At 30.1% G+C, this 25,706-nt stretch overlaps 1 protein-coding gene across 1 annotated transcript in view; it reads right to left on the bottom strand.

The window, feature by feature from the left end:
* LOC134692295 (uncharacterized) overlaps positions 1-23,636 on the bottom strand; it is a 100,218-nt gene extending 76,582 nt beyond the window's left edge. Inside the window, exons 1-2 of the mRNA XM_063552745.1 lie at positions 23,569-23,636; positions 22,485-22,765 (exon numbers count right to left, since the gene is read on the bottom strand). Of these exons, the coding sequence (XP_063408815.1) occupies positions 22,485-22,765; positions 23,569-23,636 (349 nt within the window). The remainder of the gene's footprint in view (positions 1-22,484; positions 22,766-23,568) is intronic.
* Between the last annotated feature and the right edge of the window lie 2,070 nt (positions 23,637-25,706).

Below are 25,706 nucleotides of genomic sequence, written 5' to 3'. Positions count from 1 at the left end.
ATATAGATCGAACATGTCTTATTATGTCAAGGATATAGATTGAACATTTCTTATTATGTCAAGGATATAAATCGAACATTTCTTATTATGTCAAGGATATAGATCAAACATTTTTTATTATGTCAAGGATATAGATCAAACATGTCTTATTATGTCAAGGATATAGATCGAGCATTTCGTCAAGGATATAGATCGAACATTTTTAATTATGTCAAGGATATAGATCGAACATTTTCAATTATGTCAAGGATATAGATCGAACATTTCTTATTATGTCAAGGATATAGATCGAACATGTCTTATTATGTCAAGGATATAGATCGAACATTTTTTATTATGTCAAGGATATAAATCGAACATGTCTTATTATGTCAAGGATATAAATCGAACATTTTTAATTATGTCAAGGATATAGATCGAACATTTTGAATCATGTCAAGGATATAGATTGAACATTTCTTATTATGTCAAGGATATAAATCGAACATTTCTTATTAAGTCAAGGATATAGATCGAACATTTCTTACTATATCAAGGATATAAATCGAACATGTCTTATTATGTCAAGGATATAGATCAAACATGTCTTATTATGTCAAGGATATAGATTGAACATGTCTTATTATGTCAAGGATATAGATTGAACATTTCTAATTATGTCAAGGATATAGATCGAACATTTCTTATTATGTCATGGATATAAATCGAACATTTTTAATTATGTCAAGGATGTTGATCGAACATTTTTAATTATGTCAAGGATATAGATCGAACATGTCTTATTATGTCAAGGATATAGATCGAACATTTCTTATTATGTCAAGGATATAGATCGAACATTTCTTATTATGTCAAGGATATAGATCGAACATGTCTTATTATGTCAAGGATATAAATCGAACATTTATCATTATGTCAAGGATATAAATCGAACGTTTCTTATTATGTCAAGGATATGGATCGAACATTTCTTACTGTGGATTCATTATTTTTCGTGAAATACCAATTTTCGTGGACTTCGTGGGTACAGGAAAACCACGAATTTGAATGTTCCACAAATTGCTAATTTTCTGTATGATTAAATGCAGAATTTTGGAAAACCACGAAATCAAATATTCACGAAAATGCAAGTTTTTCTAAATCCACGAAAATTGGTACCCACGAAAATAAATGAATCCACAGTATTATGTGAAGGATAAAGATCGGACATGTCTTATTATGTCAAGGATATATATCGAACATGTCTTATTATGTCAAGGATATAGATCGAACATTTCTTATTATGTCAAGGATATAGATCGAACATTTCTTATTATGTCAAGGATATAGATCGAACATGTCTTATTATGTCAAGGATATAGATCGAACATTTATCATTATGTCAAGGATATAAATCGAACGTTTCTTATTATGTCAAGGATATGGATCAAACATTTCTTATTATGTCAAGGATATAAATCGAACATTTCTTATTATGTCAAGGATATATATCGAACATTTCTTATTATGTCAAGGATATATATCGAACATTTCTTATTATGTCAAGGATATAGATCGAACCGAACATGTCTTATTATGTCAAGGATATATATCGAACATTTCTTATTATGTCAAGGATATAGATCGAACATTTCTTATTATGTCAAGGATATAGATCGAACATTTCTTATTATGTCAAGGATATAGATCGAACATGTCTTATTATGTCAAGGATATAGATCAAACATGTCTTATTATGTCAAGGATATAGATCGAACATTTCTTATTATGTCAAGGATATAGATCGAACATGTCTTATTATGTCAAGGATATAGATCAAACATGTCTTATTATGTCAAGGATATAGATCGAACCTTTCTTATTATGTCAAGGATATAAATCGAACATTTCTTATTATGTCAAGGATATAGATCGAACATTTCTTACTATGTCAAGAATATAGATCGAACATAACTTATTATGTCAAGGATATAGATCAAATATGTCTTATTATGTCAAGGATATAGATCGGACATTTTTAATTATGTCAAGGATATAGATCGAACATTTCTTATTATGTCAAGGATATAGATCGAACATTTCTTATTATGTCGAGGATATAGATCGAACATGTCTTATTATGTCAAGGATATAGATTGAACATTTCTCATTATGTCAAGGATATAAATCGAACATTTCTTATTACGTCAAGGATATAGATCGAGCATTTCGTCAAAGATATAGATCGAACATTTTTAATTACGTCAAGGATATATATCAAACATGTCTTATTATGTCAAGGATATAGATCGAACATGTCTTATTATGTCAAGGATATAGATCGAGCATTTCGTCAAGGATATAGATCGAACATTTTTAATTATGTCAAGGATATAGATCGAACATTTTTAAATATGTCAAGGATATAAATCGAACATTTCTTATTATGTCAAGGATATAGATCGAAAATGTCTTGTTATGTCAAGGACATAGATCAAATATGTCTTATTATGTCAAGGATATAAATCGAACATTTCTTATTATGTCAAGGATATAGATCGAACATGTCTTATTATGTCAAGGATATAGATCGAACATTTCTTATTATGTCAAGGATATAGATCGAAGATGTCTTGTTATGTCAAGGATATTGATCGAACATTTCTTATATGTCAAGGATATAGATCGAACATTTCTTATTATGTCAAGGATATAGATCGAACATTTCTTATTATGTCAAGGATATAGATCGAACATGTCTTATTATGTCAAGGATATAGATCGAACATGTCTTATTATGTCAAGGATATAGATTGAACATTTCTTATTATGTCAAGGATATAAATCGAACATTTCTTATTATGTCAAGGATATAGATCAAACATTTTTTATTATGTCAAGGATATAGATCAAACATGTCTTATTATGTCAAGGATATAGATCGAGCATTTCGTCAAGGATATAGATCGAACATTTTTAATTATGTCAAGGATATAGATCGAACATTTTCAATTATGTCAAGGATATAGATCGAACATTTCTTATTATGTCAAGGATATAGATCGAACATGTCTTATTATGTCAAGGATATAGATCGAACATTTTTTATTATGTCAAGGATATAAATCGAACATGTCTTATTATGTCAAGGATATAAATCGAACATTTTTAATTATGTCAAGGATATAGATCGAACATTTTGAATCATGTCAAGGATATAGATTGAACATTTCTTATTATGTCAAGGATATAAATCGAACATTTCTTATTAAGTCAAGGATATAGATCGGACATTTTTAATTATGTCAAGGATATAGATCGAACATTTCTTATTATGTCAAGGATATAGATCGAACATTTCTTATTATGTCGAGGATATAGATCGAACATGTCTTATTATGTCAAGGATATAGATTGAACATTTCTCATTATGTCAAGGATATAAATCGAACATTTCTTATTACGTCAAGGATATAGATCGAGCATTTCGTCAAAGATATAGATCGAACATTTCTTATTATGTCGAGGATATAGATCGAACATGTCTTATTATGTCAAGGATATAGATTGAACATTTCTCATTATGTCAAGGATATAAATCGAACATTTCTTATTACGTCAAGGATATAGATCGAGCATTTCGTCAAAGATATAGATCGAACATTTTTAATTACGTCAAGGATATATATCGAACATGTCTTATTATGTCAAGGATATAGATCGAACATGTCTTATTATGTCAAGGATATAGATCGAGCATTTCGTCAAGGATATAGATCGAACATTTTTAATTATGTCAAGGATATAGATCGAACATTTTTAAATATGTCAAGGATATAAATCGAACATTTCTTATTATGTCAAGGATATAGATCGAAAATGTCTTGTTATGTCAAGGACATAGATCAAATATGTCTTATTATGTCAAGGATATAAATCGAACATTTCTTATTATGTCAAGGATATAGATCGAACATGTCTTATTATGTCAAGGATATAGATCGAACATTTCTTATTATGTCAAGGATATAGATCGAACATGTCTTGTTATGTCAAGGATATTGATCGAACATTTCTTATATGTCAAGGATATAGATCGAACATTTCTTATTATGTCAAGGATATAGATCGAACATTTCTTATTATGTCAAGGATATAGATCGAACATGTCTCATTATGTCAAGGATATAGATCGAACATGTCTTATTATGTCAAGGATATAGATCGAACATGTCTTATTATGTCAAGGATATAGATCGAAAATGTCTTGTTATGTCAAGGACATAGATCAAATATGTCTTATTATGTCAAGGATATAAATTGAACATTTCTTATTATGTCAAGGATATAGATCGAACATGTCTTATTATGTCAAGGATATAGATCGAACATTTCTTATTATGTCAAGGATATAGATCGAAGATGTCTTGTTATGTCAAGGATATTGATCGAACATTTCTTATATGTCAAGGATATAGATCGAACATTTCTTATTATGTCAAGGATATAGATCGAACATTTCTTATTATGTCAAGGATATAGATCGAACATGTCTTATTATGTCAAGGATATAGATCGAACATGTCTTATTATGTCAAGGATATAGATTGAACATTTCTTATTATGTCAAGGATATAAATCGAACATTTCTTATTATGTCAAGGATATAGATCAAACATTTTTTATTATGTCAAGGATATAGATCAAACATGTCTTATTATGTCAAGGATATAGATCGAGCATTTCGTCAAGGATATAGATCGAACATTTTTAATTATGTCAAGGATATAGATCGAACATTTTCAATTATGTCAAGGATATAGATCGAACATTTCTTATTATGTCAAGGATATAGATCGAACATGTCTTATTATGTCAAGGATATAGATCGAACATTTTTTATTATGTCAAGGATATAAATCGAACATGTCTTATTATGTCAAGGATATAAATCGAACATTTTTAATTATGTCAAGGATATAGATCGAACATTTTGAATCATGTCAAGGATATAGATTGAACATTTCTTATTATGTCAAGGATATAAATCGAACATTTCTTATTAAGTCAAGGATATAGATCGGACATTTTTAATTATGTCAAGGATATAGATCGAACATTTCTTATTATGTCAAGGATATAGATCGAACATTTCTTATTATGTCGAGGATATAGATCGAACATGTCTTATTATGTCAAGGATATAGATTGAACATTTCTCATTATGTCAAGGATATAAATCGAACATTTCTTATTACGTCAAGGATATAGATCGAGCATTTCGTCAAAGATATAGATCGAACATTTCTTATTATGTCGAGGATATAGATCGAACATGTCTTATTATGTCAAGGATATAGATTGAACATTTCTCATTATGTCAAGGATATAAATCGAACATTTCTTATTACGTCAAGGATATAGATCGAGCATTTCGTCAAAGATATAGATCGAACATTTTTAATTACGTCAAGGATGTATATCGAACATGTCTTATTATGTCAAGGATATAGATCGAACATGTCTTATTATGTCAAGGATATAGATCGAGCATTTCGTCAAGGATATAGATCGAACATTTTTAATTATGTCAAGGATATAGATCGAACATTTTTAAATATGTCAAGGATATAAATCGAACATTTCTTATTATGTCAAGGATATAGATCGAAAATGTCTTGTTATGTCAAGGACATAGATCAAATATGTCTTATTATGTCAAGGATATAAATCGAACATTTCTTATTATGTCAAGGATATAGATCGAACATGTCTTATTATGTCAAGGATATAGATCGAACATTTCTTATTATGTCAAGGATATAGATCGAACATGTCTTGTTATGTCAAGGATATTGATCGAACATTTCTTATATGTCAAGGATATAGATCGAACATTTCTTATTATGTCAAGGATATAGATCGAACATTTCTTATTATGTCAAGGATATAGATCGAACATGTCTTATTATGTCAAGGATATAGATCGAACATGTCTTATTATGTCAAGGATATAGATCGAACATGTCTTATTATGTCAAGGATATAGATCGAACATGTCTTATTATGTCAAGGATATAGATTGAACATTTCTTATTATGTCAAGGATATAAATCGAACATTTCTTATTATGTCAAGGATATAGATCAAACATTTTTTATTATGTCAAGGATATAGATCAAACATGTCTTATTATGTCAAGGATATAGATCGAGCATTTCGTCAAGGATATAGATCGAACATTTTTAATTATGTCAAGGATATAGATCGAACATTTTCAATTATGTCAAGGATATAGATCGAACATTTCTTATTATGTCAAGGATATAGTTCGAACATGTCTTATTATGTCAAGGATATAGATCGAACATTTTTTATTATGTCAAGGATATAAATCGAACATGTCTTATTATGTCAAGGATATAAATCGAACATTTTTAATTATGTCAAGGATATAGATCGAACATTTTGAATCATGTCAAGGATATAGATTGAACATTTCTTATTATGTCAAGGATATAAATCGAACATTTCTTATTAAGTCAAGGATATAGATCGAACATTTCTTACTATATCAAGGATATAAATCGAACATGTCTTATTATGTCAAGGATATCGATCAAACATGTCTTATTATGTCAAGGATATAGATTGAACATGTCTTATTATGTCAAGGATATAGATTGAACATTTCTAATTATGTCAAGGATATAGATCGAACATTTCTTATTATGTCATGGATATAAATCGAACATTTTTAATTATGTCAAGGATGTTGATCGAACATTTTTAATTATGTCAAGGATATAGATCGAACATGTCTTATTATTTCAAGGATATAGATCGAACATTTCTTATTATGTCAAGGATATAGATCGAACATTTCTTATTATGTCAAGGATATAGATCGAACATGTCTTATTATGTCAAGGATATAAATCGAACATTTATCATTATGTCAAGGATATAAATCGAACGTTTCTTATTATGTCAAGGATATGGATCGAACATTTCTTACTGTGGATTCATTATTTTTCGTGAAATACCAATTTTCGTGGACTTCGTGGGTACAGGAAAACCACGAATTTGAATGTTCCACAAATTGCTAATTTTCTGTATGATTAAATGCAGACTTTTGGAAAACCACGAAATCAAATATTCACGAAAATGCAGGTTTTTCTAAATCCACGAAAATTGGTACCCACGAAAATAAATGAATCCACAGTATTATGTGAAGGATAAAGATCGGACATGTCTTATTATGTCAAGGATATATATCGAACATGTCTTATTATGTCAAGGATATAGATCGAACATTTCTTATTATGTCAAGGATATAGATCGAACATTTCTTATTATGTCAAGGACATAGATCGAAGATGTCTTATTATGTTTCAAGGATATAGATCGAACATGTCTTATTATGTCAAGGATATAGATCGAACATGTCTTATTATGTCAAGGATATGAATTGAACATGTCTTGTTATGTCAAGGATATAGATCGAACATTTCTTATTATGTCAAGGATAAAGATCGAACATTTCTTATTATGTCAAGGATATAGATCGAACATTTCGTCAAGGATATAGATCATTCCGACTTTATGTCGACAAATTTTAGATCTTCTACCTCATTACTGCCCTAAATGAAGAGGAAGCAAATAACAATTTTCAAGATTTTAGTTTATCCCGATCAGTGATCTCCTAAACTTGGTACAACGACATAGGGAAGGCGGTTCTGCATTGATGAACTTGTGGCACAAAGATGATTTATACTATTGGCAACACGTTCATGGTCCTTAAATACAGCTTCACAAAAAGCATATGCAAAGCTGTACGAGTGCTCAGGATCTATTGGAATGTAGGAGCTATAAGCTCTTCAGTCTAAACCAGGCATCACATATTTTGATAATTGATATAAGAATTTAATAGAGAGGTTGAAACAACTACCAAGAATCAAAATAAAACGTCAAGTACTAGTGTATTTGACTTTTTTCAGTGATAATGATGTTCTCAGAACAGGTATATAACAAACAAGATAAAAGTCTCCTGACTATTAAAATTGTACCGTTATTGACAAATAAAAGTTAAAACTTATACTCATATTAATGTAATGCAGATTACTCAATATGTACAGAAAGCAATTAGAAATACCATAGTTTTTAAATCTTGTAATATGAAATATAATAGATCCCTATCTTTGATAAGTTGAATACTAATATTTATTGTGCACGTGGTTTATATCACACAAAGCAGATAACTAAGTGTTAAATTTTGATTGATGTTGTTATTACAAGAACACACACGTTGAGACGTATTACGTCTTCTTATGAATCTTGTTATTTGTGGCTGACTGGAATTTTTGGCTTTCACCAAATATATAAGAACGCCCAGTTTGTTTTTTTCTGCAGTATGGCTTGCACTTTGGTCTCACTTACTGGGTGTGTTTTATCATTTCGTTCAATATAATGACTGTAAGTCTATGTCATATACCAAGTCAGGAATATGGCAGTTGTAATTAAATAGTTCGTTTCTATGTGTGCTTGCGTTTGCCTTTGTTGCACTTTGATGTGTTGTTCCTTTGTTAGTATCCTTTAGTATTATTGATGTATTTCCCTCGGTTTTGGTTTGTGACCTGGATTGAATCTATTCACTCTATTCATGACTGTTGAACACTGGTATACAACTATTGCCTTTATTTATGATTGATTATCATCGATGTAACTCATCGTGTGTCCGTTGTTTCTTTGGTCGCTTCTAAATCATTCCTACATCTTCTAAGATAATACATTCATTTTACTTGATCTCATTTCGTCTTCATTTTGAATTTACGATTACTCTCATAGTCTCTCACTGTGCATCGGTTGAACTTTTTGTGAACATGTTTTCAAAATTTAATCTTATCCTGAAAGTGTTTCAACATTTAACAGCTGTACACTTCTAGCGTTCAAATCATTTGTCAATCATTTACCTAGAAAGATGAATCTTTTGCAATACGAAGTAAAAGGATCTTTGAAAGCGAACGCGAAAATTTCTTCAGAGTAATGATATAGATTTTGCTGAAGGCTTAAGACCATCAGAGAATATACATTGCCTATATTTTGTGTAACTAGATATACTCTGTAAAGGTATCATTATTACCACTTTAGGCCTTTAAATAATCTCACCATTTCCATTCTCAATTTTACTGTATTTCACTGAACCCACATATATAGAAAAGGGAATACGTGGTACGCTTTAAACTATTGTTAAACTCAGATGTTGAATAGTTGGATTAGTGATATCACTAAATCAACATCCGATACTGCTGATTTTTGGTCTTTTATAGTAGGTCCTGTCCTCAAATAATTAGACAATGAATAATGCAATTTTCAATATCAATACTTCTCTTTTTCAAATAGAGAGAACACATTTATCAAATTCAATTAATTTGCTGAGCTATCTAACTTGGAGTGGTGTCGTAACTTTCTCTCTTTTGCAGAAGATCGAAATATTCCAGGTCCAACATTTTGATTTAAATATGAATGTTTAATCTAGCTTCACAAGATGCAGTCGAATTTTGAAAATATTACCAAAACAGGCCAATGCATTTGGAATTAATTGCATACAAGTATAAAAATAGGAAATGCAATTTTGGCCATTTTTAAAAAGTGATAACATTATGTCAGATTTATGGGGGAAGTTTGGTGTTTTACAAAATATCAATCGTATTGTTGCATTTGTTAAGACAAGTTGAAACCAAATTTTAAAATTGTGATCATTTGCAAATAATACTAATAGAAACAGTTATACATGTAATTGACGAAAATAATAAATTGTCTTATCATATGATTGAAAGATAAAATGCAACAAATAAAAAACCCGCTAATTTACCTTATCTCTGTGAATATGTTTTCTGATTGCACTAAAACCAGCCGCCAATAGTCCAGTAAATACACCGAAGCCAACAATTAACCAAACCATTTCCATGTTAGTTATAGTTCCTGAAAGTCCCTGAGTTGTCATCAAACTTTCATTATTCCCATATACCAAGTTATGACAAATTGTTGTATTGCGTATATATCCACCGATAGCCATTGTCAATATTTCAGCAGTATATATTTGAATGTTAAATTCAAAAATACGATATATGATTTGGAAATAATATTCCGTCGACACTGTTACAGAACTAACCAGAAGCTGACATATAAATTGTTATTATTATGTTTAAAATTTCATTTTAATTTATTTATAAGTTTTCATGTTCAATATTACTCAGACTAATGGTTCGGCGAATTGGCATCCATAATATACTTAAACGTAATGATAGAATTCTCTGTTGTATTGGATTTAATCTTACCTTGAATCACCTGTAGGCTAATTGAATGATGTATGTTGTAACAAACAGAATGATTGGATGTGCATGTTAGAGGATGCACCAATATATAGTTGTTAGAAAAAGCTAAATTTGTGCTCACGTTTTTAAGAATAATAATATATGGTACATTTTGGTTGTATTTTTCTACAGCATTTTATTTTAAAAAGTATAATTATTCCTTAAATGTATACAAGTATTGTCAACTGACGTGTATATGATAGACAAGACAATTTTTTATTCCACTTTGACTGACTGTGACAAACAATGTTGTTTTTAACCTAATTTCTAATGCATTCTTTACAAACAATCCCACTTTGACAGCATTATTTTAAAAAATTGAATCACTTTCTCTCGTTTCCGATGACTTTTTTTTATTCTCCACAAAGGTTCTCTGTAAATGTACTGTGATCAGCGTCTGATTCCAATTCACAAATCTGAAACGCATTATGTTTAAGTTATATTTTACATGTTTTACTTAGTACAATAAAATGCAAATTCTGGATTTTTCCCCTCTTATTGTCACACAGAATGTATTGACTACAACCATCTGTTTAATTTTCATTAACAAGTAAAACTAGTCATTCAAATTACCATGCATTCATTAGAATTCTAAACATGCAGAACTGCAATTCTATCTGTAAACCATCATAGTTTGAATTATTTTTTTTCCACTTGTGTTTGGTAATATTTCAACTATTATGCCATAGTGTTATTGAAATCTTAAGGTATATACAAACATAGTGCCATTCCGTCACAGGTATATGATTTAACCATTACAGTTATACGTTAATAGCGGTGCTGTATGTTTTCTTATCAATCAACTGACCATTAAATACCAACATACAAATCAGATACCAATTGTTGACCGAACTATATCCTTCGTCGATGGACAAAAACAATACCATATCGTAAGCTATATATAGGGGTCCGGAATAATAAAATGAGCAACAATTGAAATGAGAAAAGCAAGACCCTTTATTGAAATAGATAATTTTATCTATAGTGACAGCAGAACCAACCTACCATATTTTCTTAAAATCTCCTGTACCAAGTAAGAAATATGGCAGTTGTTTTTCAGTGTTTCTGTTGTTCCGTTGTTTTCCTCTTATCGTTGATTTGTTCCTCTCGGATTTAGTTTTTAACCCGAATTTGTGCTTTTTAATCGATTTAAGACTTTTTAATAGCTGTATACTACTGTTGCGTTTCATAATCAACGACAACTAATGCATTGTAGTCCCGGACAACTTTTTCATTACGTACTTATAGAAATTACCTAATCTGTTTACACACGAGCAACCAACGTAACCATAATCTTTATTGCTTATTATTCAAATAAATCACACTACAAATAATGTTCAACATTGCCAATCAACTTGTCAAATTTATTCGTGTTGTATAATTAAATATATACAGTTTCAAACTTTCTTTTGCCTATCAATGCACTAAACTTTAATATTCATCAAGTTAATCATATTTCAATGACCTAACATCAATAAAAAGTATTAAAGCTTATACATCGAACTTTAAATGTAAACTTAATGTGTGCAATTGGTCAGATATCGAAGATGAGTAATGTAATGGTTTCTTGATTGCTTTCTCTTGTAATCAACATCCGGTTTGTAAACGTATTAGGCATGCAACTTAATAGTAACGATAAGATCAAAGTCAATTTGATTTACGAAGATAAGCCATGTTCTGATTTAAGTCACTAATTCTTTGAAGGTTCATGATTGTATGATACATTAATAATTTTTTATCATTACTTTTTATTAGGTATTTTCAAATATAATTTAAATAATCTTTATGTATTATTATTATATTCTGTAATACTGTGGATTCAATATTATTCTTCTGATACACATGTTCATTGATTACGGAGTCGAAGATGAAAAACAAACCGTTCAACAAGGTGGAAATGTTAAAATGTCAATACAAAGTCAGGAATATGACAATTGTTGTTCATTAGTTTGATGTGTTTCAGCTATTGGTTTTGCCATTTACTAAGAGACTTTCTGTTTATAATTTTCTTTGGAGAACAGTATTTTATTTAACTTCTTATATATACTTTGACAAAACCACAAAATCAAATATCCAAGATTTTTTAGCAATATTAAATTCGATGAATCACAGGTTGGACTTGATAGATTTGAACGGAATAATAATTGTAAACTATAACTAGTATGCAGCATAACATAACAACAAATTCGAACTTCAAGGATTTGGTGAAAAAATTAACATTCTTTATTTTTCAAATATTTTACTTGTGTGGGAGATCATTGTTACTTCAATACTTATATGATTTATAACAAGCATTTCATAAATCATCTGTTAATAAATTTTGAAATTATTACGGTTTCATATCTCTCAAGCAAAGTTGGCCTTATAAGTTCTTGTATGTCCCGTTTTGTTATAAAGCTCTTCAACTATTTCAATTTTGATATATCCTTAGCTTTCAAATATTCAGCAAATATTTTAGTTGCACTCGAATCTAAATAGAAGAATATCAAAACAGATAAAAATGGTTGAAAAATATAAGTCATGTTTTGGACAACAAAGCTGACGGTATCTTTTTTTTTCTAATAAGATATGCTTAATCGACTACATTCATTGTAAAAACAAAGTACATTTCATATACTTACTTTTGCAGAGAAAACATATAATTACATACATTTGTAAAACATATTTACTGATGTTTCGCAATCTTAAATTCAATGCAGCTTTTGATAAATAAATACATTTTTTGCTAAGCTTTTGAGCGATCTTGTAACAAAAAACAACAACATTAGCATTCGTGTATATGGCCCTGGCTACTAATATATTGTCAAACAGTTACATCTGAGATTTCGAGATACACACAAAATGGAATTCGAACTAAGGATTTTCTTATCTCAGGCATAGATTACCGTAGCCGTATTTGGACAACTTTTTTGGAATTTTGGTTCCTTAATGCTCTTCAACATTGAACTTGTTTGGCTTTACAACTGTTTTAATCTCAGATTCACTGATGAATCTTATGTCGATGAAACGCGTGCCTGACGTATTAAATTATAATCCTGGTACTTTTGATAGCTATTGAAATATACACCAATGCGATGGTTTCTAAGAATACTGTCATAGAAACCTGTTTTTTAATTTTGATTTAAAACAGAATTTACCTTCTTCGGTAAAAATAATAGTATTGAAGTCGTATTGCAAATTATTTTTCATACAAAATCTAATTTAAATCATCTATTGATGAGCAGTATTTCACAAGCATTAATAGCTGCATATCATCTATGAAAATATTGATCTTAGTTTATGTGAAATGATACATAAACATATCTTGGTTAATCCATATGTAATTCAAACCTTAAATAAACAAAAGAGAAAACATCTTAAATTGGATACCTTATATGTTTGATCATTATAACTGTATAAGCCTCAACACTTAATTTGGCCACTTATTTTAGGTAGTTTTGTCATAAACGGTGTCGGTACTTATACATCGATGGATTTCAAATGTTTGGTCCTGATGAAATTAATCCAGAAAAGCGCTTCGGACGCATACCGTAATTAAACGTGTTGTTTTTAATTTTGCAAACATTTTGCAAACAAAGTAAACAATATTAAATTGACCTTGAATTAAATTCAATAAATATTAAACAATTCTATATCGTCTTTTAATACACATCGGGAGGTGCCGGATTTCTCCACATAAGAACGAAACTGGTACAGTTTTCCCCAAGTTAAGTATACAGAGACAGAAGCGATTATAACATGTTCCACAACATTGGGCCGATGAAATCGCCATATAAAAGACGCAAATGTCTCAAAAGAATCAACCATGTATACTATTGAAAAGATATACATGATGTTTACGTATAATTTTATTCCTGTCCGCTGCCTCGATATTTCCCTTAATAATGATTAGAATGGTATGAAGTTATCATAAAAATGTATAGGTTATAAACTTAATACTGCTTAAAGGCATTGTCTCCTGTTTTCTCTAGTTGGCCTAAGTAACGTATGAAAGATAACTATTTAGTAAACAGTGAAAATACATCAAATAAAAAAACATCACAAAAAATATACTATTGTAACTACTCATATTTAAGCAATAGATGAACAACATATGCACTTTGTCAACAGACAAGTATGCTTCTCTTTTTTATATATGCATAACGGCAATTAAAATATTGTACAGCTATACAATTTATTTGTTTGTCAAAATAACATGAATAAGGATTACTTTAGTTCATATCTTTTGACAAAATAACGCCAATATTATGCTTTATGTAGGTTCGCAACACTTTATCCTTTGGCATATATAAAACAATTGAATCTGTATTTTTAATCAGCCACGTTCATGATCATCATGTATTCAAATGTTCATTTGTCTTTTTATATACATTGTCTTGAAAAGGCAACAATAGTATACCAGTGTTCAAAAGTCATAAATCGATCGAGAAAAGAACAAATCCGTCATACAAAAGGGAAACACAAATAAAGGATTACTCTCGGTCGTCACTTATACACTATAAAATTAATCGTAATCTATACTTTATTATTCACAACACTGAAGCCTTTGGCATGTTTATAACAATTGACTTTTCTATTCTAAATTCTCATGTTGTCATCAGTTTCTTTCGCGATGAATGTGAATTTGAATGCATATCTAATATTCTTTCTCATTTTTCTGTACTGTTTTCCAAACTTAGGATAAGCAGGGCAATTTATTCGAACACATTAGATTGTCCCAAAAGAAATGACGTCTGTTTCATGTGATATTTTCCTTAGAAAGCAGAAGGGGCAATAAGGCCTTAATTTGGCCCAAAATTTACTGCAAATTTCAAAGTTATCATACATATTTTAAAATGCCGAAAAGTATCTAAGGTAAAAGGTATTCAGGAAAACAAAACAATTTTGGACATTGAACAAGTTTTTTTTGTAATTATTTTATTTTTGATGATGAAACATGTTAAATTACATACTACAGTATTCGATACACATTTTAAAAGTAAAATAATACTTGATAAATCAATTAAGTCATATGGATATAATAAGATATAGATATAAATGTACCAAATTTTTTTTGTTAATTAATCAAATAAATTAAATAACTTCTTCTAAAAAATGCCTTTTCTGATTCAATTTTACTTTTTGTACAGGGGTTAAGAAATATACAGTGTATTTTTCTATATTAATCCAATATTTTAAATATTCTACCCCACCACTTTTTGTGGGGGATATGTTCTTACATCTACATTTGTATATATAATATTTGAAATACACAAAATATTGTTAACTATTTTACTGTTGACAAAATCCTCAGACACACCTGAAATGACTACTTTTGAACTGAAAGGCAGGAGAATGCCATAATTTTTAATCCAATCTATAACGGATAGCCAGAAGATTTGTGATACATTACATTCCCAAAAAATGTGAAAAATATTTTCTTCAATTTCTGAACAAAAAGTACAAAGTTCAGTTTCTTTTGAATTACATTTCAATAAAAATGAATTACATGGTAGAAACCTATGCACAATCTTGAATTCGAAGTTTTGCAAAAAAGAGTTTCTGGTTATGATGAAGGGCATGGAATAAATAGCATTCCAATCCTCAATCTGCATATCTAAATCTCTATCCCATTTTTCACAGGAAGATAAAGATAACACTTTATTATCCTCCAAAAATAATGTATAGAACAATTTACAAGGTTTTGGTTCCTTTTTAACTTTATCTATTAATTTATTTTCAATAATTTCCAGTTTTGAACTACCTTCTATTATACTTTTCCATCTCTTTGGAATCGCACTTAAAATACTATAAAATTCTACAAAATTAGTATTGATATCATACTTTTTTTTAAATTCATCATATGAGAATAAAGTATTATTATCTGACATAAGATCATTAATGAAGATTATAAGAGAGAAGACGTTATTAAAGTCAAAATATATTTTATTGGCGAAGTAAGATCATGGCTTCTGTCGGTTACCATCCCACAAACAAAGGGTCTTTGGGCAACCGTAAATAAAATGCAAATAAAATAGATAAATAAGATTCAAAATTCAAATAAAAACTAAAATGAAATGAAAATTTTGAAATAATGGGGTGCTGAATTGAACCCTGGCAACAGATGTCCAAAATCAACATGAGAAATTTCGTTTGAGGTGAAAATAAAGATAACATGGATTAATGTTCTAAATGAAATAATAATACAGTGATAAATCAAGTTCATCGGTACTGGTGCAGCCTTTAAAGTCCGCCCTAGTGATGAACTCTTCTAAAAGACTGTCATAACATTATTTATCGGTTCACTATGACTGTTAATCCGTTATCACTCGTCAGATGGACGGCATAATGTGTTTATAGACTGGCGAAGAGTTGTAAATCCAGAAGCCGTGACAGGAGTTATATGTTGAGGTTAAAAACAAGCAGAAATCTGTAAAATAAGACATAAAACAGCAGTATCGAAAAAATATAAGAGGAGGGATTGGTGGGTTTACATTAATTTTGCTTACAATAAACTCAACAATCTGACCTTAGATATATATAGTTACTTCCTAGAAGACCGTGCATTCAAAATATTGTGAGGAGTGCTTTAGCTGGTAAAATTGATATGCCGTGTAATCGAATTAAGACATGCACGTTACATTGACCTGTGGATGAACTGTAGCAAGTCTTGTCTTCCTCTGATAACGTGATTTAACGGTCAAGCCCTTTAAATCGAATTATAAGAGAGAAGACGTTATTAAAGTCAAAATATATTTTATTGGCGAAGTAAGATCATGGCTTCTGTCGGTTACCAACCCACAAACAAAGGGTCTTTGGGCAACCGTAAATAAAATGCAAATAAAATAGATAAATAAAATTCAAAATTCAAATAAAAACTAAAATGAAATGAAAATTTTGAAATAATGGGGTGCTGAATTGAACCCTGGCAACAGATGTCCAAAATCAACATGAGAAATTTCGTTTGAGGTGAAAATAAAGATAACAAAGATTAATGTTCTAAATGAAATAATAATACAGACGTGATAAATCAAGTTCATCGGTACTGGTGCAGCCTATAAAGTCCGCCACTAAACAAGTTCAAAAACACTCATTTCACAAAGAATGTTTTGGAACTTGTTACCGCCAACCAGTACCATACATTGAGAGTCGATATAACAGATAACTCTGATTGTTATATTGTGTAATAACAAGAATCTGACCGCAGTAACTACTAGCTAACAGATTCCCGAAGCCAATAACCTACTTCGCCGTTTGATAGACAATAAATAGATGAAAATAGATAATAGCATAAATTAAAATTGTAACTTGTAACTTGTATAAAATTAGATAGCGTTCAAATCTGACAAATAACATATTCCTTCTCACTGTAGTTTGGTTCAATCACTTATTTGGAATCTTGTGCTTGTATTGCAATCGTGGTAACATTTGAACAAAGCAAATTTGACGAAGGTAACAAATCTTGGAGAAAATCAATATCGCTTATAAGTTAGGACCTATCGTATAGAACGGTTGTCCGATGTCATGTTCATTTTAGTGGATTACTTAATATTGCAGGGCCCTTCAAAAATGAGCATACGATTAGTTTATCTCTTTACTTAAAGTGCCCCATAACACTTTGACCTTGCTAAAAAATTGTGATACGAAAATGTATAAGAGAACACAACCATAAGTAACTACAAACTTCCGAGCAACAACGAAGTTTTGGTGATTGAAAACCCCACTTTCCAAGCACGCTTTTGGAAACATGAAATATCTTAAATTGACAATCAATCAATAATCAGCTCTAGATTGGTAATTTACAATATAGAAAAATAAATAAAATTGATATGATAACAGATAAAAATATTTGACTTGCCAACTGTTATATGTATGTTTGTAATCAGATATATGGTTGATACTTTTTTATATTACCATTGGCTGAATTCTACTTTTACTATCAGAAAATATATAAACTAGAAGATCTGACATGAACTATTTTTATACTTAATAGCGTGGTCGTAAACAGCTATATACCACCGTACAGCCTTCACCATTAAACATAGTCCATACAGTATAATAGCCATAAAGGGTCCCGGAAAACAAGAAAACAAAGCCATATTTAAGTATAAATCAACTTAAACGTACAACAAGTATAAAAGACTGTGACACACAACAAGTTTGTGAGAATTTATCCCTACCGTAACCGGGGACATCGGTTAACAACACAAAATAAAACAAAGTTGAGGTAGGTTTGACTCATTAGCTAGACACAAAACACAATACACAACTAACAAATAGACGAAAGACATTAAGGACCCACCTAAGAGTACTCGCAGTTACTGAAAGCATGTTCAAAGTCGATTCAAACTAGTTAATGAATCGTGTTGCCCAGACAAACACTTTTAAAACTGAGGTGCAGTTAAGACCCCCCAAAATTTGACTCTAAAAATAGCCGATGGAATATTAGCCGTCTTAGGGGCGCTCGTCAATACGGCATTAAAACTGGTATCGTGTAATATTTTGTTTTGTTTGTTTAATTTTGTTTTTGTTTTGTTTTGTTTTGTTTTTGTTTTATTGCATATCATGAGTATGGCGTTCGACAACAATTATTATGCCAAATAATTTATGACTGCTTACAAAAACTAGTATTCTCTAATAAACGTATATACATAAAATTCTATGTATAACTGTTCACAGTATTTAACCCAATTACGTTGTTTCTCTTTCAGATAACAAAATCGTACTAATTAGCAAATTTATAGTCTGAGATATACGCAACTTTAATATCTAAACTACAAAAGCAATAAAATCAATTCATCACCTAACTTATTTGGACTTTTCTTGACCTCTGTAATGATATACATAAGATTAAAGAAAACCATTAACCCAGACAAAAACTCGCTTAAGTTGTAAATTTATATCAACAATTTTCAGACGATAATTTTATCAGAGATCTACGCATCTGGTAATAAAGTTTGTAAACGTAACTTGCAGAAGTGTATACTATTTCTGCTCTATTTGTTATTAGTGTATAATTGCCAGTGAGACAACTATCCACTTGAAAGTACAAATGAAGTAAATGTAAGCAAATATAGTCAACCTTACGGCTTTCAACAATGAGAAAAACCCATACCGTATAGTCTGCTATTAGAGGTCCCGACATAGAAAATATAAAACATTTCAATCGAGAAAACTAACGGCCTAATTTATAACAAGGCAGTTTACGAAAAACAAATATGACAGACATAAACCAACGAAGCCTTTTTCCAAGTAAAGTAGTAAAAATATCTTGCCTTGCTGATCAATTTTCTAAAATTTGAGGCTAATGGAAACTTTAAAGTTAAAAATGCGCAAGTGGATCCCGGATTAATAGCTACTAGTTCCACTCATATGAAAAATCCAATAAAGCTAGTTTAAACAAACCCCGAAAAAAAACAATAAAGATTCGAGACTTGAACGGCAAACACATGGCAATACTATTTTCAGCTTATGTAAATATTTGAAAATCAACATGTGATTATCTTGTCCCTTACATGTAGCATTTTAATTTTTCTGGGCACGATTAAAACGTGCGCAAAAAAGCTTTGTGAGTAATGACGGTTTACCCTTGTGCAAGACCTTAGTTTTGATCACATTATTTATACATAAAACAGACAGGGCATAAATGATTTTTTGTGATCATGGTACATGAATAATATCCATAGATCTAAATCAACTGGTCCCCAATTACAAGACTGTGAAATTGCTTTCCATAACCGAAACAGCTCGTTTCCAACTTATGACCTGAACCCTGCTAGCTCCAAGTCTTCTTTGCTCTCTTGCCTAATTCAAATTGGTTGTCAAATAAATATCTGATATAAAAATGCATCAGTTAACTTACGATATCATTGATAATTTGTTGATGATTTTTTATATAGCTGCGAGATACCATTTATTTTTATATATATATATATATTTCGCACAAGTAGTGCAGATTTAGTTTCTGAAATAGTGAAATGATTCTCTCTTTTATAAAGATGCGTTGAAAATAAATCAAATTTAGGTATGCTTGTGGTCAGAGTGATACAATGAGAAAAATGTAAAAATTCCTTCGTGATATATACACATACTAAATATACACTGAATATAAAATTACTGCGGGACTATACCTTCTCAGTGTAATTATAAAATAAATCAATGTTGAAATGTTTTCTAATCGGGGTGAGATATATAGATAAGAAACCAATTAACTAAATCAATCTTATTCTTATTCGTGGTATGTCACATAGTAAAAAGCAATCCGGATCAATATAGTTTCCGCCATTTAGAATCGTTTTCTTATTATGCTCGAAATGTTACTACGCAAATCAATGCTAAAGCTTAAAATGTCATGTACTGAATTAGTTACATTAAAATTAAAGAATAAAATAAGTACCTTTTTTATTGATGTATTTAGATAAGGCATACTGCCACTTCTCTGACTGACATACATAAAAATGGTCCTGCTGATGAATGAAATAATCCTAGATTAAGAATTTTCAGTTTCTGTTTCCGATGCGTAGCTATTTTGACCTCACAGGTGGCTAAAGCCGTTTTCTTTACCCCAATTATAACACCTCTTTTAACGCATTTACTTCTCAGGCATCATAAACCTTACAATAAATGTCAATATGAACAAATACAATTAAAATAATATACAACTATACAAATGAATCCTTGATTTTATACACTAAATAAATATCAAAATGTGTGCAATGAAAATTGGATAACCGAAAAAACAATCGGTTATAAAGTCATTATTTCAAAATATGAATGAATATTATTTGAAATAAATATTAAATATAAATATCAGAGACATATTGTATTATATGTCGCTGTATATGTGCAACGCAATTTGGCTGACTGAAAAACAATCGGTTATAAAGACATTACTGTAGCTGCCGTATCAAATTTTATCAACTAGTTTCTTTTATTAAACGGATGCTCAACTTTGAAATATAATTTACGATTTACTGCTGTCCTAAACACGCTAAAGAACAATAAATGGTACCATAAATTAATTTAATGCATTTGATGGTGTTAATGTCTCACAAGACAACCCCATTATTAAATATTAGTTAAACATACCTGATAATGGAACATTACCATTTTAATCTGCATTACGAAATGTAAATTGAATAGAAATACCTGGAACCTAGTTTTCATATTTTAATACCTCGATAAAAAGATACAAAAATATCAATATAACTGGAATCAAAAATTATGCGAATCAAAAATTTATTATACAATCATAAAAATAAATTAAAATAAATTCGCTCGTATTATAATAACTTTAGACAAAGATTTGTATACTATTTATAAATCCTTGCTTTAGTAAATTGTCCAATAATTTATAAATTATCGAATGTGACCGATTTGAAATTAATTAATCAATAAACAGTTGAAATTGAAAAAAAAAATATTAAGATAAGTATTTACATTAATTTTGCGTACAATAAACTCAACAATCTGACCTTAGATATATATAGTTACTTCCTAGAAGACCGTGCATTCAAAATATTGTGAGGAGTGCTTTAGCTGGTAAAATTGATATGCCGTGTAATCGAATTAAGACATGCGCGTTACATTGACCTGTGGATGAACTGTAGCAAGTCTTGTCTTCCTCTGATAACGTGATTTAACGGTCAAGCCCTTTAAATCGAAATATACTATTTTCAACATATTTGAACTCAAAATCATCTTGCCATCTAGTTTGATGTTCGGATTCAGCCATATGGACTGTGTCAAAATTTCAGTATTGTTTTCAGCTTTAAGCTTATTTTTTAACTTGGAAAAATTTACCAGGATATCATGCCAAAATGGATAAACCTTTTCTGCTAAATAAAGTAAACCTTCCTGACTTAAGTGTAAAATCTTGTCCCCCCCAAATTTTTGTACATAACTAAGTAGCAAGACTTTCCAAAGAGAGTAGTTTTGGGGATCTAAAATCTTCCATCTTTTCCATCAGATCATAAATAAATCTAGTACATTCGCCAATATACCTACCTTTAAGAAAACCTTTTTGTGTTTGACTAATTATATTTACCACGACCTTTTTAAATCTATTTGCTAGACTGGCTGTAGCTATCTAATAGTCTACACACAGCAGTGTGATAGGTCGCCAGGTCTTAAGATAAAACTTTGACTTACCCTCCTTTGGTATACAGGTAATGAGTCCCTGTCTTTGAGTGATAGAGAACTTTCCATACTCTAAAGCCTCATTTAAACATCTTACTAGTGGAAATTTAATATCATTCCAGAAAAATTTATAAAACTCAACAGTGAATCCATCTATACCAGGTGATTTAGAGTTCTTCTTATGTTTAAGAGAAGACAGACATTCCTGTACTGATAAAGGTCCTTCACATGATTTCACCTCTTCCTCAATAGGTTTTGTAATAAAAGGATTATCATGCTGAAGAAATGTGCTCCTGTGAGTTTCAAGTAACAATGGGTTAAAACTAGTATACAATTTTTTTTTAAATTGTTTTTGTTCGTTTCTAATAATACATGGATCCGTTATCTCAGATTCGTCCACCAGAATAAGTTTGGGAATAATTTTTTCTGTATAATGTTTTTTTTTCCAAATTACAAAAATAGTTACTTCCCTTTTCCCCCTCTACTTGCCATCTTGCTTTTGAACAAGTTACCATGGCAACAAATCATGACTTAATTTGCATATTTTGTAAAATTTCTTGATTTTCCTTGTTTTTCATCAAACTTTTAAGTATATTTTAGATTGAAAAAGTATGTGCGCACCCAAGAAACAACTTTATATTTGTTTAGATTTTGTCAATACTTATAATAAAGCTTCTGTTTATTAATTTGTTGTTTCTTGGCTGCGCACATTGTTTTCATATCAGAAATGAAGATAGAAAACATCATAAATTCTGTATTTTTCATCGTTTTATGAAAGTAGTACATATAATGACGTAATTGTGACGTCATAACATAAGAATCTTAATGTTTTTCATTTGTATTTCTTCACCTTATGCATTTCTAAACATTATGTGCCAATTAGAAAAAAGTTATCAAGCATTTTATTTTCTTGGGCCAACACCAGGCCTTACTGTCCCTTTGAAATGCATTGACATTATATTTTTGACAAAAATAAACATGATGAAAACTTCATGTAGACAAATTATTAAGAATTCTATTGATTTTTATTAGGACGCCTCATTCACATTAGAAACACATAAAAACAAATATCAAAAAGACATGAACGAATAAGTACCGATGCACATGAGCAGCTTTTAGACCAAACTGGGCTTTAAAACAATAGTCAAATCTATCTAATGTCATCCTTACCTGAAAAAGTTGACCCTTTGGTTTCTTAATTATATTTGAAATGATAACCGGGCACTTTTATATCATCCAATCGAACCATTAGTGCCGATATATCCATGCCTCATTTGATGCTGTAATTGATAAATTGTTTTAGGAATTTTATTTTCAGTTTCTTTCAGATAATTTTGGTTTTTTTTTAAATTTTAGTACTGTTCATACAGATTGATTGCAGTCAATCCAGTCCTGTTTAATTGAGCACTTAATGAGTTCTGCAGGTTAATTTATTCTATTGGAATGTATGAAAATAGACTTAAAAAATATGATCATGTTTGATTTACCGCTTTGGTTTTGAATAGTACTATATTTACCGAAGAGAACAAATCTAACAAATTACTGCAAAAAAAGAATATATCATATCTATATAATATCAATGTTTTCTCCGTGTTCAGATTAGAATGGCCGTTTTAGTTCAAAATCATTTCACTAGTGATTTGTTTATAGCGCCATATTGATATAAAATATACATAATATATAGCCAATGCTCCGCATTGACCTATAATGGTTTACTGGTTCGATTCCCGTTTGGGATGAAAATTTCAGGAACTCAATTTTCGGTTCTCCCTTGACACCATTCGCGAGTATGGTCTTGAGGAAACGATGATAGTCCGTCGGACGGGGACGATAAATGGCTGACCCGTGTTAAGAGAGAGCCATATCTCTTGCACGTTAAAGACACCCTTGTAGATTTCGAAAAAGAGTAGGCTAATGCCGCTACAAGGCAGCACTCGCACCCGCAAAGTGGAAAGGGATTAATATAAGTTGCAAAACTTGTTTCCCAATCCACTATAAATAAATATGTTTAAATTAATGGTTTACTTTTATAAATTGTTATTTGGATGGAGAGTTGTCTCATTAGCCCTCACACCACATCTTCCTATATCTAGTTCTTTAATCAATCAACATAAGTTTAGGGGTTGTAGAAAGTAACCATTTTGAAATTTCAGTCCCGAAATAATGACTCTTACATGTTTTCATTTTTACTCCTTTTAAATCGTAATCGAATCTCTAAATATTTCGTGAGTCCAACCACCTTTTTTTACTTTTAAAAACATGACGTTAAAAAAACAGAAGTACTTCCACATTGTCAAATTGAATAAGCTTTGTTAAGTAACAACAAAAATAACAGACTCATTACAAGAAGACAGTCCCTAAACAAACTTGAATTATTTTAATTTTTTGAAGTATTTAACAAGCGTTTCAAAGAAGTTCTTGAAAACTTTCAAACCTACGAATAGAATAAGAATAATGTAACTTATTTTATAAAAGAAAGAGTGAAGCTGTGAAATGATATTGTGATTCAGGAAACCAATACAATAGTTAATGCAAATTGAGTCTCAATCATTCAATATGTTTAATTAGGAGAGTAAATGAAAAATGCATAATCAATAAAATATATGTTTCTGTATTTAAAGGTTATGTAAGAAAGGTATATTGTGTGTGAAAAGATATGTAAAATAGCATCAACATTCTTATTGTAATCCATTTAAACAGCATGTAAAAATCAAATGTTAATATTCACACGAAAAGAAAATTTCCGCAGTCACGTAAGAAAAAAGTTATTCGATATTCAACAGCTTGCAGCTCCTACTCAGACTTTGTAACACTTCACCAGTGTCTGAGCAGAAAGTTGATGAACCAGGGGTATGCCAAAGAAAATCTCGTCCTTTTTCTTAAAAGGTTCATCGGAAAGTACCAAGACCTTGTTGATAAATATTCTGTATCAACTTCACAAATAGTACATGATGCTCTTGATGTATAGATTTTGCGTACTGTCGTTGTTTATCATCTTAACATCGTTGTATATTGTTCTCTTATTTGTCTTTGTTCTATTATTAATCTAACATTTACTGTTTGGATTGTTTTCTGTGATATCCATTTGACGTGGCTCGGTACTTATGCATCCCGTCAATGTGTTATGTATTACAAATGTATCTTTCATTTTTGCTGGTTTGCTGTTTGCTGTTTTGTATATGCGATATGTTGTGTTTCTTTGGTTCTAAAACGTGAATCTATACTTTAAAAGAT

The sequence above is a fragment of the Mytilus trossulus genome, chromosome 12 (genome assembly GCF_036588685.1).
Source record: "Mytilus trossulus isolate FHL-02 chromosome 12, PNRI_Mtr1.1.1.hap1, whole genome shotgun sequence".
NCBI lineage: Eukaryota > Metazoa > Mollusca > Bivalvia > Mytilida > Mytilidae > Mytilus > Mytilus trossulus.
This window is presented reverse-complemented; position numbering and strand designations above follow the sequence as displayed.